The 19,005-nt window shown below is 41.5% G+C and overlaps 1 protein-coding gene across 1 annotated transcript in view; it reads left to right on the forward strand.

Moving 5' to 3' along the window:
* Positions 1–426: 426 nt before the first annotated feature.
* The window catches only part of WDHD1 (WD repeat and HMG-box DNA binding protein 1), a 68,672-nt gene continuing 50,093 nt past the window's right edge, over positions 427–19,005 (forward strand). The window contains exons 1-9 of the mRNA XM_049767025.1: positions 427–514; positions 7,446–7,557; positions 8,485–8,636; positions 11,288–11,399; positions 11,558–11,608; positions 12,947–13,042; positions 16,589–16,681; positions 17,832–17,938; positions 18,187–18,328. Coding sequence (XP_049622982.1) covers positions 438–514; positions 7,446–7,557; positions 8,485–8,636; positions 11,288–11,399; positions 11,558–11,608; positions 12,947–13,042; positions 16,589–16,681; positions 17,832–17,938; positions 18,187–18,328 — 942 coding nt within the window. The 5' untranslated portion in view covers positions 427–437. The remainder of the gene's footprint in view (positions 515–7,445; positions 7,558–8,484; positions 8,637–11,287; positions 11,400–11,557; positions 11,609–12,946; positions 13,043–16,588; positions 16,682–17,831; positions 17,939–18,186; positions 18,329–19,005) is intronic.

A 19,005-nucleotide genomic window follows, 5' to 3' on the forward strand; every position in this document is an offset into this window, starting at 1 on the left:
GCTTCTTTTTTTTTTTCCTTCCGCCCCTCGCGGCCGGCGCGCTGATGACGTCAATACGCGGCGACTTCCGGTCCCGACCTGCGCGTGCGCGCGAGGGAGGGGGTGTGGAGTGGGCGGGTCGGCGCAGGCGCAGTGAGGGCTGCACGCCAAAGCGCGGGAAGTTGAGTGGCGGGCTGCTGGGGTGGCCAGCTTTCCTGCAGACGCTCAAGTTTGGGGTTTTGTCGCCCGCCTGAGTAACTCGCCCTGATTTCGACTCAGGCTTTGACAGGTCTTACTCTCTCCTGCTTTTGCTATTCGTGTGGAACGGGAAAGGGGGGGGAAGGAATTATCCGTAGTCTGGCTGAATGCTAACCTGCCTGCTTCCCTGTCCTTGCATTGCCTTGCAAATAAATTTTAAGTCTCTGCAAAACTTTTTTTCCTAGTAGGGAGCGGGAAAGATGCCCGTCATCCAGAAGCCCACGAGATACGGCCACACCGAGGGACACACGGAGGTCTGTTTTGATGAATCCGGGAGGTAAGGTAACTTGGAGCAGTGAAGTGTTTCGTGTCTGCATCCTTCAGTCTTGCCAGGCCACGAAGCATCACACCCGGCAGCGCTCAGTTAGGGGTTCCTCCTGGCTCTGTGCTCAGAAATCGTCCCTGGCAGGCTCGGGGTACCATATGGGATGCTGGGATTCGAACCACCGTCCTTCTGCATGCAACGCAAACGCCTTACCTCCATACTATCTCTCCGGCCCAAGGAGAGTTTTCCTTTTTTTTTTTTGGTTTTTGGGCCACACCCAGTAACGCTCAGGGGTTACTCCTGGCTATGTGCTCAGAAGTTGCTCCTGGCTTGGGGGACCATATGGGACACCGGGGGATCGAACCGCAGTCCGTCCAAGGTTAGCGCAGGCAAGGCAGGCACCTTACCTTTAGCGCCACCACCCGGCCCCAAGGAGAGTTTTCTTAATGGAAGTGCTTCTTTTGGTGGGTTTTGGGACCATATCCTACTGGTACTGGCAATACCTGGTTCAACACTCAGGGGTTGCTCAAGACAATGCTCTGGGGATCCTGGGAGAAAACTGAGATGGGATGCATGGAAAGCAAGCACTTAATTCTTGTACTGTTTCTCTGGTTATGGAAGCATTTTTTTTATATAAAACTTGAAGATTGAGTAGGAATTAAGTGTTATTAGAAAGTGTTGATTGTGTGGGTTGCATTCCAAGCCATAGACACAGTGTGCTAAGGTCTTATGTGAAGGGACCATAAAAGTACTGAAAAAACTAGTGATGTTTAATGTAATAAATGAAAACAGACTGACATTTGTGAAGGAGGGTATACTATTTAACTCCTGAGCTGCATTAGGAATCATGCTTGAACCCCAAATCAGCAGGATGGTATATAAAGGGTAGAAGTAGAAATAGGGCCACTCTTATTCTTGAGAAGCTGCATAAATTATGGCTCATGAAAAGGAGTAGGAATGGATGCAGAGAGTCTATTAGGTATTTTTTAATCTTGCTGAATGTAATGCATGCTTGTACTAAAGGGTGCATGTTATAGTGGAAATAGTGCCCAGGATTGTATTTAGGACCTCAGATATGTGAAGCATACACTACCACTAAGTTATATTCTCATCCCCAGGAGATAGTTAAAAGATAAAATTATTATGCTCCATTAGATATTAAGGATAAGGGAGGTGTTAGTGATGCCATCCCTTTCTTAGTGTTATCTGTGGGAATTGATGTCATTTGCAGACACCTTCAATGGAGAGAAAACACATTTTAAAGGTAGGATATAGAGGTTATGAATTTGTATCTGGGTACAGGATAGGATTTATTTGATATTTACAGATTAGAGATGTGGATAAATGATTCTAAAGCTCAGAGAAGAATTTGAGTTAAAGACAGAAGTTTAAATCTTTAGCTGATGCTTCCTAGGATTTAGGATTGGGATCCTGGCTGGAGATCTAAGTATAGAAGTTGTCATGATATAGGGGCCAGAGTGATAGCACAGAGGTAGGGCATTTGCCTTGCAAAAAACAGACCCATGTTTGATTCCCGGTATCCTATATGGTCCCCAGAGCCTGCTAGGGGCAATTTCTGAGTGCCTACAGGTGTGTCCCCCCAAAAAAACCCCCCCCCCAAATTTTTCACTATATAGATGTTTAATTTATACTATTGAAATGAAGCCATGTAAGAAAGAAATGATTGTAGTTAAGATGTTCAAAGGGTGGGATCTGGATTGAGTACAGCAGATAGAGTATTCATTAGCTTTGCATGCAGCTGACCCAGGTTAGATCCTGACATCTCATATGGTCTCGTGAGTGCATCAGGAGTGATTCTTGATTGCTGACCAGTGCGAACCCCTGAGCGTTGCTGAGTGTGGCCAGTAAACCCCCCCCCCCCAAATGTTCAAAGAGTCAGGAGATAACTCAAAGGGAGCATTGTATACATGAGGTCCGCAGTTCAGTGTTGTTGCTTTACACTACCCAGCCTTCCCAAAACCTTTCCCAACATTGTTGGATCTAACTCTACTGACCCCCAGCATCACCATATTTCTATTCCAGGATTGGTCCCAATCCCCAGTGCCATTGGAGATCTCAACCACCTCCACCCCTCAAGATAGTTCAGTGCTAGGGATGGTATCTAGAAACAACTTGAAGTAGCTTTTTGTTTTGTTTTGTTTTGGCGTCACACCCAGTGGCACTTAGGGATTACTCCTGGTTCTGCTCTTAGAAATTGCTCCTGGCAGGCACAGGGGACCATGTGGGATGCTGGGATTTGAACTTTTTGTTTTGTTTTGTTTTGGGGTCACACCCAGTGGCACTCAGGGATTACTCCTGGTTCTGCTCTTAGAAATTGCTCCTGGCAGGCACAGGGGACCATGTGGGATGCTGGGATTTGAACCACCATTTGTCCTAGATTGGTTGCATGCAAGGCAAATGCCCTACTGCTGTACTATCTCTCTGGCCCTTAGATAGCTTTTTTGTTTTTGTTTTTGGGTCACACCGGGCGGCGCTCAAGGTTCTACACTCAGAAATCACTCCTGGCAGTCTGGGCGGCCATATGGGATGCCAGGATTTGAACCACCGTCCTTTTGCATGCAAGGCATGCTATTTCTCTGGCCACATGAAGTAGCATTTTTAAGTAAGAAATAATGAACCAGGTCAAGTGCTGCTGGTGGGTCAGTTTAAAAACTGAGAACTTGGGGCCGGGCGGTGGCGCTGGAGGTAAGGTGCCTGCCTTGCCTGCGCTAGCCTAGGACGGACCGCGGTTCGATCCCCCGGCGTCCCATATGGTCCCCCAAGAAGCCAGGAGCAACTTCTGAGCGCATAGCCAGGAGTAACCCCTGAGCGTCACAGGGTGTGGCCCAAAAACCAAAAAAAAAAAAAAAACTGAGAACTTGGGCCCGGAGAGATAGCACAGCGGCGTTTGCCTTGCAAGCAGCCAATCCAGGACCAAAGGTGGTTGGTTTGAATCCCGGTGTCCCATATGGTCCCCCGTGCCTGCCAGGAGTTATTTCTGAGCAGACAGCCAGGAGTAACCCCTGAGCAATGCCGGGTGTGGGAACCAAAAAAAAAAAAAAAAATACCGAGAACTTCCATTAGATGTAGTGATGTGGTAGTGGGTGATCATGAGCTTTTTTTGGAGTGGTGGTGCAGCGGTAGTGTGTTTGCTTTGCACGTGCTGACCTAGGACAGACCCGGTACGATCCCCCTGCATCCATATGGTCCCCCAAGTCAGGAGCGATTCTGAGCATATAGCCAGGAGTAATCCCTGAGCATCACCGGGTGTGGCCCCAAAACAAAACAAATCAAAAAAATTGATTATAGTAGATTGAAAAAAAGGGAGGTATTGGGATTGTTAATTGAGTCAGGAGGAGGTGAAGGTTTGATGAGAAATAGATATGATGGTTACAAGACAGGAAATATCTAAAGGACTAGGAAAATATAGTTAGATTGCTTGACATTACTGAAGACCTACTTTAGGTTAGTGATGGTGAATTTAAAGTGAGACTAGATGAAAGTAGTCAGTTTTATTTTCCCAACTATAGTTAGCTGTGTGAGCACCATTTTATTAATGGACAAGAGTTGGGTTTAACCAGAGTTTGGATTATGCTTGGCAAGTATAATAAAGTGGAAGAGGGCTAAAGTGACCCAGAGGAGTGATTTTAATGACATAAAATGGATTCCAAATGAAATTAGGAGAGAGTACGAACTTGAAGGGAATAGGAAGTTGTAGCATATGTAATTTCAGTCAATTATAGATCCTATGAGAATGGGAAATTGTTGGAATTAAGATATTTAGGGAATAAAGCAAAATGATAAATTGGTTAGAAAGATTGAAGTTGAGATTATGAAACAGTTGAAATATTGACAAAATCTAACCATGGGAATCTGAGATGGGTGGAGGGTAGGGTTGTATATCAGTTTCATTTAAATGGGTATTGAAAATACTGCTGTTTCAAATAGGAATAAGTATTGGGGAGATAACTATATTAAAAATTATATTAAAAAATCTTTAAATAACTAGGAAGAATTTCTCTTTAGGAATACATTAGTTGGGGGCCGAAAAGATAGCATGGAGTTAAGGCATTTGCCTTTCATGCAGAAGGTCATTGGTTCAAATCCCGGCATCCCATATGGTCCCCCATGCCTGCCAGGAGCGATTTCTGAGCATGGAGCCAGGAGTAACCCCTAAGCACTGCCAGGTATGACCCAAAATCCTAAATAAATAAAAAGGAATGCATTAGTTTTCTTACAGCTTTCTTCCCTTTCAAACCTGATATATTTAGAAACCATGAAGTGCTAGGTTTTGAACTTGGAGCCCTGCACATTCGAAACATATGCTATACTTACTACTTGTGCTATCTCTCTGATCTCAGTTTCATGTCTTTTTCTTAATTTCAAAATTTTGAAATTGGGCCAGAGTGATAGCACAGCGATAGGACGTTTGCCTTGCATGCAGCCAAATCCAACAGTTCAATTTCCGGCAACCTGTATGGTCCCTAAGCCGTGATTTCTGAGTGCAGAGCCAGGAGTAACCCCTGAGCACTGAAGGGTGTGACCAAAAACAAACAAACAAAAAAAAACACCCCAAATTTTGAAATTTTCTTGTAGTGCTTATTGTTGTTGCTATGACTAGGGTTACACGATTTTGCAAATTATATTTCACTCTGTTGCTTGTTGGGGGTTAGGCGGAGGTCCAGATTGGGGTGAGGATTTCACACTTCAGTTGTGGCTTGCACACATGCTCTTTGTGGAGTATAAACTAATTGTCTGCTCTTGCACATTCTTCCCTGGGGTTACTGTGGTGCTCACACATGCCATTGGTTACATTCCTGACAGTTCTTGAACACTTAGTTGTAGTTGTGGTACTTTCTGGGATTACACACTTTACTTGAAGTGCTTACACACAGCTGTCTACTGGAGATTGTGGCTCAGCAGAACTATTAGGCCTATAGTTGGCACTTGAGAATGAACCACATCCCTTGATCTTTTCCTTTTTCTTCAGATAGAGGGTAGGGTGTGGCAATAGAATGAAAAGTGCTAGAAAGTTCCACCACCAGATCCTCTAGGGATGTGGAAAAGAAATCAGCTAGCACTTAAGAGAATTGAAGAGGAAGCATTATTCTCAGAGGAATGTTCATAAAGAAAGCTGAGGATCTAGAGATTTTGCTGGTGCCTCATCATGAATCTCATGAGGGTAGAAGTTGTTAGATAAAGAAAGAACATGGCTCTGTGAGGATGGAGAATTCAGGTAGGGATAAAATGCCAACGTAATAGTTGGTTTTGTAATTATGTCATAGAGCATAATAAAGTTAGTCCTACTCAGATATTTATAGCAGAACTCTCAATTTAACACCTAAATCAGGACAGGACACTTGAGAATGGGGCAAATTTCAAAAGATTTAAAAAAAAATTGGGGGGTACAACCCCAGGGCTTATCCTGACACTGTAGTCAATGATCACTCTTGACAGTGCTTGAGAACCACACATGCTGCTGGGATCAAACTAGAGTTGACTGTGTATAAGACAGTTGCCTTAGCCTTGTACTGTCTTTCTGTACAATCCCTGCCTCTCCTTCCCACCACCCCTGACACTGATTGCTCTGACTATACTAGCTGTGTTCAGAACTTAGTCCTGGTTCTGTGCTCAGGGATCACTCCTGACTGGATCATAGAGGGTGCTGGAGATTGAATCTGGTTGGACTGCATGGAAGGCCCAAGTCTCTCTGAGCCCTCCTCAAATATTTTTAAACATAAAAATTTATCATCTAAGCTTATATATATTCCTTTGAATTTTTTATAAATTTAAGCCTGTATTCAATTTCATTTTATTCTGGCACAGTATAATTTAGGCAGTTAAAAAAGAACAATTCAGTCAGATTCTTATGTGAATCAAGATACTCTAAAGTGCAATTACAGGATTTAAAAATTAAATTATTTTAGGCGAGAGAGATAATACAGTGGATAGAGCATTTGCCTTACACATGGGTGGCTGACTTGGGTATCATTCAAAATAACTCCTAAGTGTAGCGGCAGGTGTAACTTCTTGAGTACCACCAGTTGTGGCCGTCCCCCAAAGAAATCATTTGTTGTTTCTGCTTTTAATGTAGAAATTGTTTGATTAATGTTTACTGTTGTAGGGATAGACTTTGTTTTCATTAATTGCATTTCTCTGACAGCTTCAAAAGCTTAAGTTGGATGCTTTGATTAAAGATTTCTAACTGATTTTGAACAAAATGCTACTATAATTTAGAGGAATACTAATAATCCCATCATAATAGGACACTTTAGTTTTGTAACTTTACTACTTTTGGGGGGGGGGGTTGGTTTTGGTTTTTGGGTCACACCTGGCAGCGCTCAGGGATTGCTCCTGGCTCTACACTCAGAAATCCTCTACGCTCAAAAATCGCTCCTGGCAGGTGCAGGGGACCATATGGGATGCCAGGATTCGAGCCACTGTCCTTCTGCATGCAAGGCAAATGCCCTACCTCCCTGCTATCACTTTAGCCCCATAACTTTACTACTTTTAAACATTTAATATTTTGTTTGGAGTCATTATGACAAATGTTAGTAAATAAAAGCACTTGGAAGATAATAGGTTTGGAGAGATAAGCTAGTCATTCAGATAATTAGCTGGTTAATTAAACTCTTCATCATTCGTTAACATACGTATGTCAGACTGCTTTGTGCTAGAGATACATTGATAAGGTGTATCTGTTACCTGTAGTCACAGAGATTGCATACTCCTTCCTTTATTATATAGTAACTAAAATATATCAAGGAAGATGTATAGCGAATATAGGAATAACCTTTCATTTTATAGAAAAGGAGGTTACCTGTCCTTGTCATTAAGACTTTTGTTAGTGGGAAAGTATTGGTCAATACCTTTAAAAGATTAAGTATAATAAAAAAAAGTTTAGAAACAGGGTGACTTTTTACTGTTTGTATTTTCTTCACAGTTATATTGTAACATGTGGAAGTGATGGTGATGTGAGAATTTGGGAAAACCTGGATGATGATGACCCTAAGTTCATTAATGTTGGAGAAAAGGCATACTCATGTGCTTTGAAGGTATTTTGAGACAATTACATCAAGTGTTGTGAAATACTGTTGTGATCAGCTTGGTTAAAAAAATAATTTTTAACAGGAATGTCCCTCTTGTTTCTCTTATGAAATAAAACTGCATAATAAAGCCAGAAGTTTCTGAGCTTTTATTTGTTTTGTTTTGTTTTGTTTTGTTTTGTTGGGCCATAACGGATATCCTTTTAGCTCTGGCCCCCTGAACATTTTAAAGTGGCTATACTAGAAATAGTGATCTATTGAAAATACTTTTAATTTTGATTTTGTTTTATTTTTGTTTTTGGATCACACCCAGAAGTGCTCAGGGCTGAATCTTGGCTCTGTTCTCAGGGATCACTGCTGGTGGAGTTCAGAAAAAATTATTCAGTGACATAGCCCTAATATTCTCTTGACATAAACTACATTTATAAAGATTTTTCTTTTTTTTACAGGATTTTAATCTATGGAAAGGCTCCCAACTGATTTGAACTTGTTTTGCTAGTTTTTTAAAATTATTTTCATTTGGGCATCATGCGTACATTTCCTTCCTTCCTTCCTTCCTTCCTTCCTTCCTTCCTTCCTTCCTTCCTTCCTTCCTTCCTTCCTTCCTTCCTTCCTCCCTTCCTTCCTCCCTCCCTCCCTCCCTCCCTCCCTCCCTCCCTCCCTCCCTCCCTCCCTCCTTCCTTCCTTCCTTCCTTCCTTCCTTCCTTCTGCTTTTTGGGCTACACCTGGTGATGCTCAGGGGTTACTCTTCACTATTCACTCAGAAATTGCTCCTGGCTTGGGGGACTATATGAAATACCAGGGAATGGAACCTCGGTTCATGCTAGGTTAGTGTGTGCAAGGCAAACGCTCTACTGCTTGTGCCACTGCTGGTCCCTGTGATTACTTTTTTTATTTTTAATTTGCTTTGCTAATTTGTCTTTAATTTTCTTTTAGAATGGAAAATTGGTCACTGCGGTATCTAACAATACTATTCAAGTGCACACATTTCCTGAAGGAGTTCCAGATGGCTTACTGACCCGATTTACCACAAATGCAAACCACGTGGTCTTTAATGGAGATGGTACAAAAATTGCTGCTGGATCTAGGTAGGACTCTTGTATATATCAAAAACAGAAATAGCGATTGACAGAATGACTAATTTTTGCTTTTTGAGTGACATTTTCAGGACTATTTTTTTTTTTTCTAATCTCGATTTTTATTGATGTCTTTTTCTTAGTAGAGGTATTTTATGGAGGGGAGTATCTGACCATATCTAGCAAGGCTCAGGGGACTGTTCTGGCTCTATACTCAGGGGATGATATGTGGTGCTAGAGATTTGAACCAGAGTTGGCAGGCAGTATGCCAGGCATGCAGCTTATCTTTTGCACTATTCCTAAGCCATCATGGAATCTTTTTTTTCCCTGGTTGATTTTGGGCCATACCTGACAGTACCAGGACTATCAGCTCTATATTCAGAGGTTACTTTTAGCAGAATGCAGGGGACTATGAGATTCTGGTGATTCATGGAAGGCAAGTGTCCTACCTACACTTCTGTTTCTCTGGCCTTTGTAGAGGCTTTGAGAATACATTTATACTTTTTTCTTTTTCTTTTTTTGGGGGTTTTTGGGCCACAACCGGCAGCGCTCAGGGGTTACTCCTGGCTCTATGCTCAGAAATTGCTCCTGGCAGTCTTGGGGGACCTTATGGGATGCCGGGATTCGAACCACCGACCTTCTGCATGCAAGGCAAACGCCTTACCTCCATGCTATCTCTCTGGCCCCCAAAACAGAATATTTATGGGGAGCAGAAAGGTAAGATAATACAGTAGGTAGGACACTTACTTTGTATGTGACTGGCCCTGGTTACATCTCTGTCATCCCATAAGTCCCCTGAATGATGTCAGGATTGATTCCTGAGTGCAAAGCAAGGAATAATTCCTGAGCATTTTGAGCTTTGCACTCAGGAATCAACTGAGCATTTCGAGGTATGACCCTCAAACAAAGAACAATAAAAACAAAATAAAAAATTATGGGACTGGAGATAATATAGATAATTGTGACTGACCTATGTCTTGTCCCTGGCACCTTATGTAATCCCCTGAGCACTGCTAGAAGTGATTCCTGAGTGCAGAGCCAGGAATAACCTTTGAGAGTGTCTGAGTGTGGCCCCAAACCAACCAAATAAAAAATTCCCCTCAAAATATTTCAGAACTTTTTTTTTTTGGTTTTTGGGCCACACCCGGTGATGCTCAGGGGTTACTCCTGGCTATGCGCTCAGAAGTCACTCCTGGCTTGGGGGACCATATGGGACGCCGGGGAATCGAACCTCGGTCCGTCCTAGGCTAGCGCTGGCAAGGCAGACACCTTATCTCTAGCGCCACCGCGACGGCCCCATATTTAAGAACTTTTACCAGGTTTCTTGCGGTCTTTCTTGGTGATTATTTTCAAGAGGAGATAGATTTTTTTTTTTTATTTCTCTTGATGTTTGTTTGCCAAAGGGAGAGAAAATTAAGTTGCTATTTGGGATAAAAAGCATAGCACTTAAGAAAATGCTTGTGAAGGGGCTGGAAAGAAAGATAGGATGTTGAACTTGTGTGTGGCCAGCATGTGGTTTCAATCCAGCACCCCATATTGTCTTCTCTGCCTTGCCAAGAGTAATTTCTGAGCACTGTTGGGTGTGGCCCAAAAAACCAGAAACAAAATGCCTGTGGGGACCCAGGGATGTGACTGTTATAGATAGAGCCTTGCATGTGTGTGGCTCAGAGTTTGATCCGCATGGCATTACCCACATCACCAAGTGTAATCCATGACATGGCTTTAAGTACAAGTCTGGCACTGCAGCAAAGTCCATAAACATAACAGTATATAAAAAGGTTTTGCCATCCCATAAGGCCCCCTGAGCCTGCCAGGAGTGATTTCTGAGCACAAAGCCAGGATAACCCCTGAGCATTGCCAGGTGTGTCCCAAAAACAAATAAACAAATAAATAAAAAAATCCTTTTTTTTTTTTTTTGCCATGCTTGATTCAGGCAACTCCTGTGACCTGGGTGGCTACTTTCTATGCTTCGGGGACCACATGGTACCAGGGATTAAACCTCAAATTAGCCTCATCTGTTACTTCTGTACTGTCTCTGCAACTCAACTGTCATGTGAAATCTTTTTTTTTTTGGGGGGGGGTCCATACCTGGCGGCACTAAGGGGTTACTTTTGGCTCTGCGCTCAGAAATCACTCCTGGCAGGCACGGGGGACCATCGGGGATGTCGGGATTCGAACCATTATCCATCCTGGATCGGCTGCATGCAAGGCAAACACCCCACTGTTGTGCTATCTCTCCAGCCCATGTCATGTGAAATCTTTTTTTTTTTTTTTTTTTTTTTTTTTTGGTTTTTGGGCCACACCCGTTTGACGCTCAGGGGTTACTCCTGGCTATGTGCTCAGAAATCGCCCCTGGCTTGGGGGGACCATATGGGACGCCGGGGGATCGAACCGCGGTCCTTCCTTGGCTAGCGCTTGCAAGGCAGACACCTTACCTCCAGCGCCACCTACCCGGCCCCGTCATGTGAAATCTTAACTTGTATTTTTTACCACTTTTATAGATGGAAACTAAATTAGTGTCATTAAATTTTGGTGCCAGATTTTATAATTTGCTATAAAAATTATGGCATGTACTATTGTAATTTTGAGATATTAGGGAAATAGCTTTTAGGAGATACTTTTTATTGGCATTTACTTATGTTTTTTTTTTTAATTGTTTATAGTGATTTTCTTGTCAAAATTGTGGATGTAATGGATTGCAGTCAACAGAAAACATTTCGAGGACATGATGCCCCGGTTTTAAGTATTTCCATTGATCCTAAAGACATTTTTCTGGTAATAATCCCCTCCCCTTTATTTTTTCTTTAATTGCACATGTTCTGGATTAGCAGAAAATTTCACACAGGTGCTAAAAACTTCTTTATCATAATTGAATCAATTCCAATATTGCATTATGGTTGCATTATAGACAAATCTATTGTTTGTTTTTGCAGGCATCAGCTAGTTGTGATGGATCTGTTCGAATTTGGCAAACTCTAGATCAGGTAAACTCATCCCTTTGTAAAACCTTTTGTCTGTTGATGTCATTTATTGGGTGTTACTTAATTTATTAATGGACCAAATTAATAATTCAGTGTAATTTTCTTCTTTTGAGTAGCAAAGGTTTTAAATATTGTGATAAAAAATTCAACAGTATCAATACAAACTTAAGTGGCTCATAATTACTTTTTACTGAATCATAAGAGAAATTATATTTTATATTTACTTATTTTTGGTTTTGCATCATACCCTGTGGATCTAAGGGTTCACTCCTGGTGGTATGAGGCATCAAACCCAGGTTGACTGTTCAAGCTAGGCTCCTTACCTGCTGTAGTATCTCTCTGCCCCCTGTATTTGTTTATAGATTTTAGCAATTATTGGAAAAAATAAAACAAGAACCACATTTGATTTCGGGAATCACATAAATAATTTATTCTAACCTACATAAAAGTTTTAAAGAAGATGTGATGAAAGCTCTCTATTTTTTCTGAGACTATAATAAAAACCTTGGCATTTATAGAGATATGATTGATGAGAAAGTACTTTCTATTGCCTCTATAACCAGTGTCATTCTCTCATTCTTAGGCTAAATAGGCTTGACTTTACACATAATATTTTATAATAAATCTGTTCAGTTCATTTCTATAGAAACTTAAGATGTAACATGCTGGGGTTTTAATTGTGTTTATTTATCAGCTAGTATATTATTTGCTGATATTACAGAAGAATGTTCTTTTTTTGTTTGTTTTGGTTTTGGTTTTTGGGTCACACCCGGTGATGCTCAGGGGTTACTCCTGGCTATGCACTCAGAAATCGCTCCTTGTTTGGGGGACCATATGGGACACCGGTGATTGAGCCTAGATTCACCTAGGTCAGTGGCGTGCAGGGCAAACGTCTTATCACTGTGGAACTGCTCTGGCCCCATGGAATGTTCTTTTTGTGGGGGGAGGGGTGGTAAGAGCCAACACCAGGTTTCCCTCAGAGATTACTCCTGGCTATCTGCTCAGAAATTGCTCCTGGCAGGCACAGGTGACCGTATGGGATGCCAAGATTTGAACCACCTTTGATCCTGGGTTGGCCGATTGCAAGGCAAATGCCTTACCACTGTGCTCTCTCTCTGGCTGGAATGTTCTTTTTTTTAATTCTGTACTTTTTTTAACCTCTGAAAGACTTAGAGTAACAGGTACATAAATATTATAATTAGATGAAAGTAAACTAAATTGCTTTTTTCTGACCTTGATTAATTAATCTGACATTAATCTATTTAGTTCTGCATCTTTTGGGGGGAAATTTTCATGAAGAAAATAAAATTTTCTTTTTTTTTTTTAACAAAAAAAAATCAGACATGTACTACTAGTTGGCCATTACTACAAAAATGTAACGATGTGATTAATGCAAAATCGATCTGTAGACTTGCTTGGCAGCCAAAAAGTGGAAAGGTAAGTAAATCTATTTTCCAACTTTTTTTTTTTTTAATTTGTTCTAGTCCAGCATTTTCAATCACTGAGCCGTGGCACACTAGTGTGCCATGAGATATTGTCTGGTGTCCCATGGAAAAAAAATCCAATTTCATCCGTAACGTGTGGCTTTGGCTCACAAATGGCCAATTATTATCTTTGTGTTTGCTTGATTTCTATTCAAGAGAATTACTTTATATAGAGTTTGTTTTTTGGGCCACATCCAGCTTCTGCGCTCATAAATCACTCCTGGCTCAGGGGTCCATATGGGACGCTAGGGATTGAACCTGCTTCTGTCCTGGGTCAGCTGCGTGCAAAGCAAACACATTACTGCTGTACTACCACTTTGGCCCCCCTAAAAGGCAAATAATTTTTGAAGAGTACTTTTCCCTTTAATTTTTTATTTTTCTTTATGTTCAGTTATGGAATAGCTCTGGAAATAGTCTTTTTAGTTTTTTTTGTTTGTTTGGTTTTTGGTTTTTGGGTCACACCTGGCAGCGCTCAGGGGTTACTCCTGGCTCTACACTCAGAAATTGCTCCTGGTAGACTCAGGCCAGGATTTGAACCATCGTTCTTCTGCATGCAAGGCAAATGCCCTACCTCTATGCTATCTCACCGGCCCTTGTTTGTTTGTTTGTTTGTTTGTTTGGGTCATACTCGGTGGCACTTGGGGTTTTACTCCTGGCTTTGAACTCGGAAATCACTCCGGTCAGGCTTTGGGGACCATATGGGATGCAGGGGATCAAACTTGGGTTGGTCACGTGCAAGGCAAACGCCCTATCCCTCTGCTATTGCTCCAGACCCTGGAAATATGTCCACTCTTACTGCTAGTATGTACTATTTTGAAGTACTAGTTTATACATAAAACAGAAATGTGAGAGACTTGAAACTAGAATGGAAAATGCTCTTTACCTGCTAATGAAATTCTTTTATATTAAGGATATCAATTGGGCTTATAAAGGAAAGTTTAGGGGTTGGAGCGATAGCACAGTTATAGGGTGTTTGCCTTGCATGAGGCCAACTCAGGATGGACCCGGGTTTGATTCATGGCATCCCATATGGTCCCCTGAGCCTACCAGGAGCGATATCTGGGCAAAGAGCCAGAAGTAACTCCTGGGCACCACTGGGTGTGGCCCAAAAACCCCCCCAAAAAAGGAAAAAGAATATTTCTATCCTGTAAGCATATTTATTATATGCATCACAGGGTATGTATAAAATGCTACATCATTGTTTCTAACAGTAAAATAATAAAAACAGTTTGAATCTTCATTATTGGAACCATGTAAGTAAATGGTGATATGGTGATATTGCTGAAAGTGAGAATTTTTTATTTTTAAATAAAAGCAGTTTATTTGAAGGTTCTGAGGAAACAGATTTTATTTGGAGGTACTGAAGAAAGGGAGAGGCAAGAGAGAGAGAACGTAGGAGAAAATGTGGCTTCTCAAAGGTGAAGATAGCCCTGGTTCACAACCCAGGTGATGTGTGCTCAGGCATCTTTTTTTTTTTGTGGTTTTTGGGTCACACCCGGCAGTGCTCAGGGGTTACTCCTGGCAGGCACGGGGGACCAAATGGGATGCCAGGATTCGAACTGATGACCTTCTGCATGAAAGGCAAACACCTTACCTCCATGCTATCTCTCTGGTCCCAGCTCAGGCACTTTTTACCCAGGCAGCATATGTGTGAAATATCTGAATTTTTGTTTGTTTTTGTGTGGGGGCCACACCCAGCAGTGCTCAGGAGTTGTTCCTGGAAGGCTTGGGGGACCATATAGGATGCCAGGGATCAAACCTGGGTCTGTCCAGGTCAGCCACGTGCAAGGCAAAAACACCCTACTGCTGTGCTATTGTACTGGCTCTGTGAAACTTTAGAATGAGATATGTAACTTCATATGGAATGATCTTCAGATACGGTTTAAATAAAAGAAAAGACAAAACACCAGATTGTTGAATCATCTGTATATAGATAAAAAGCTGTTAATTATGTGTTCTATATGTACTTTCATATATGTTTGTATGCATTTTTGTTTGATTTTGGGTCACACCCAGCGGCGCTCAGGTTACTCCTGGCTCTTCGCTCAGAAGTCGCTCCTGGCAGGCACGGGGATCATATGGGATGCCGGGATTCGAACCACCTTTGTTCGAATCAGCTGTGTGCAAGGCAAACGCCCTACACTGTGCTATCTCTCCAGCCCCTGTATGCATTTTTTTTTTATAGTTTGTATATTTGCTTTTGAGAAGTCACAATAGGATATAGAGAGATTTTGTTTTTCTTACATATTTTTGTGTGTCATGTGAACTTTTAAAAGTATATTTTCTGTGGGGCCGGAGAGGTGGCGCTAGAGGTAAGGCACCTGCCTTGCAAGCGCTAGCCTAGGACGGCAGACCTCATTTGAGCCCCCATATGGTCCCCCCAAGCCAGAGGCGATTTCTGAGTGCATAGCCAGGAGTAACCCCTGAGCGTCAAATGGGTGTGACCCAAAAAAAAAAGTGTACTTTCTGGAGGCTGGAGAGATAGTACAGTGAGTAGGGCACTTGCCTTGCATGCAACTGATCTGAATTCCAGTAAACATTTAGTTCCCTGATCACCTATAGGGTGATCTCTTAGTGCAGAGCCAGGAGTAAGTCCTGAACACCATGAGGTGTATGTGGTTCCAAAATGAAACAAAAATTTAAAAGCATGCATTTTTGTGGTTAGAGGCATAGTACAATCTGCCTTACACGCAGACTATCTGGGTTCAGACCCTGGCATCCCAGATGGTCCTCTGAGCATTGCAGGAAAGACTTGAGTGCTGCCGGTGTGACCCTAAAACAAACAAAAATTTAAAAGCATGCATTCTGACATGAAACCTCCATAAATAGTATTGTAGATCACAATATCCCAGTAATGATTTATAAAGAACATGAATAAAAATTTAAAAGTGCCATATATTCTGCTTGGGGGTGGGCGGGGATTGGACCACAACTGACAGTACTCAGCAGTTACTTGTGGCTCTGCACTCAGAAATTACTCTTGGGGGGCCAGAGAGATAGCACAGCAGTAGGGTGTTTGCCTTGCATGCAGCCAACCTGGGAGGGACCCAGTTTGATTCCTGGTATCCCATATGGTACCCCAGGCTGCCAGGGGTGATTTCTAAGTGCAGAGCCAGGAGTAACCCCTGAGCACCACTAATTGTGACCCAAAAACCAATCAGTCAATCAATCAATAAAGTTTAAATAAAAAAGAAATTATTGGGCCCGGAGAGATAGCACAGCGGCGTTTGCCTTGCAAGCAGCCGATCCAGGACCAAAGGTGGTTGGTTCGAATCCCGGTGTCCCATATGGTGCCTCGTGCCTGCCAGGAGCTATTTCTGAGCAGACAGCCAGGAGTAACCCCTGAGCACCGCCAGGTGTGGCCCAAAAACCAAAAAAAAAAAAAAAAAAGAAATTACTCATGGCAGGCTCACGGTATTTACTCTAGGCACAGTTCATTTATTTTTATTTATTTTTATTTAAATAATTGTGATTAAAAGATGCCTAATTTTCCTATTAGTTGCTGGCAATTCCTGTGGAAAAATCTGTTAAGCTGTATAGAAGAGAAACTTGGAGTAATGAATTCGATCTTTCAGATAATTTTGTTTCTCAGGTAAGTTTTGTGACACTTCTGTAAGCTAAGTGAATAATTAATATATCTTTGCCTAAATAAACTTGCTCCTAAATATTATTTTTAATCAAAACAATTCTCCTATGACCTTTATTTGCTTAGTCAAGAGATGTTTATCCTAGCTTATATTTTCTTGTGAGAACAAAATCTTTTAACTTGAGAAAATTCAAATTTAACCCTAGCATAATATAAAACACATTATTCTTACTTATCAGTAAATAGCCACTGTTCTTTTGAGTTTGCTGTGACCTAGCATCATGGGTTCTTGAGTTTTAGAATAGATCAAAAGCTTTATTTATTTTCTGTTACTATTTCATATGAACTCATTTTGCAGTTGAGAAAATTGACATAATCAGTCTCAATGGCTTGTTTCACCTCACTTGTTTTCATCTTGATGGTAACTGCTAAGTGATTATCTTGTGCTGTTTTTAGATTTTTTTTTTTTTTGGTTTTTGGGCCACACCCGGCGGTGCTCAGGGGTTACTTCTGGCTGTCTGCTCAGAAATAGCTCCTGGCAGGCACGGGGGACCATATGGGATGCTGGGATTCGAACCAACCACCTTTGGTCCTGGATCGGCTGCTTGCATGGCAAACACCGCTGTGCTATCTCTCCGGGCCCTTTAGATTTGTTTTTAAAATTGTGCTCATATACTCATGTTCTTGTTCTGGGAAATAACCCTTACAATCATGCTTGGGATTTGTACTCTACTTTTTCCCACTTTCAAGAAGCCTGTGTTCTCTATCTAGCATGTGTCTACCTCTCCTTCCCCTTTATTTCCCAGATAAACTTGTTTTACTTTAAAAAAACAGTGCTAATATAATTTTAACATGATAAATAATAGCAACTAATAATAGTTGAATATCACTGAAAATTAAAAAGCAGCTGTTGTGTTTTGCTTTTGTGGTATCTGATTTAATTATCATTTATTTATAATAAAAATGTTAATTTGGTTCCAAAATGTAAATTTGCCCCAAGCCTGCCAGGAGCGATTTCTGAGTGTAGAGCCAAGAGAACCCTTGAGCATTGCCGGTTGGTGGCCCTCCTAAAACAAAAATAAATGTAAATTCGGTAATTAAAGGAGTGTACTGTTTTAATTATGCAAAATCATTTTCTTTTTTTCTTTTTTTATAGAACCTGAATGTAGTTACCTGGTCTCCTTGTGGGCAATATTTAGCTGCAGGGAGTACAAATGGTTTAATTATAATTTGGAATGTGCAAACCAGAAATTGCTTGGAAAGGTATGATTCAATATAAGTTCTGCTTCTTATTTATTTCTAATAGATTTTTTATGGAATATTTAAAATCTGAAATTATTACATTGTAAAAATATAAACATAAAGCTCATAGTTTGTCAAAATTGAACATATTTTAACAATTTGCCATATACTAGTATCTCCCTATAGATGCTATAGTATAAATATAAAAAATAAATAAGTTTATATATTTTTTATGATAGTGTTTTAAAGATTCATTTTATAATTTTTAGGGTAAAACATGAGAAAGGTTATGCGATTTGTTGTCTGGCTTGGCATCCTACTTGTGATCAGATAGCTTATACAGATGTAGAAGGAAATCTAGGACTCTTGGAGAATGTTTGTGACTCTGATGGGAAGACCGCAAACAGTGAGGTAATTATACATTTCTTCAGAATCTTTCTGTTTCCAAGTGGATTTGGAAAATACCACTGACTACATTATTTTCTTAAAAGTTACTCTTGTTATTGGGCCACACTCGGCGGTGCTCAGGGGTTACTCCTGGCTGTCTGCTCAGAAATAGCTCCTGGCAGGCACAGGGGACCATATGGGACATTGGGATTTGAACCAACCACCTTTGGTCCTAGATCGGCTGCTTGCAAGGCAAACGCCGCTGTGCTATCTCTCCGGGCTCGAGATGTGCTTTCTATTTGTTTGTTTAAAGTATGTGAATTTCCACAGAGCAGGAGTGGAACAAAGTGATTTTTTTTTTTTTTTTTTTTTTTTTTTGGTTTTTGGGCCACACCCGGCGGTGCTCAGAAATAGCTCCTGGCAGGCACGGGGGACCATATGGGACACCGGGATTCGAACCAACCACCTTAGGTCCTGGATCGGCTGCTTGCAAGGCAAACGCCGCTGTGCTATCTCTCCGGGCCCAGTGATTTTTTTTTTTTTAAAGAGTGGTTGTAAGGGCCGGTGAGGTGGCGCTAGATGTAAGGTGTCTGCCTTGCAAGCGCTAGCCAAGGAAAGATCGCGACCGCGGTTCGATCCCCCGGTGTCCCATATGGTCTCCATAAGCCAGGGGCAATTTCTGAGCACTTAGCCAGGAGTAA

This window comes from Suncus etruscus, chromosome 2 (assembly GCF_024139225.1).
Source record: "Suncus etruscus isolate mSunEtr1 chromosome 2, mSunEtr1.pri.cur, whole genome shotgun sequence".
NCBI lineage: Eukaryota > Metazoa > Chordata > Mammalia > Eulipotyphla > Soricidae > Suncus > Suncus etruscus.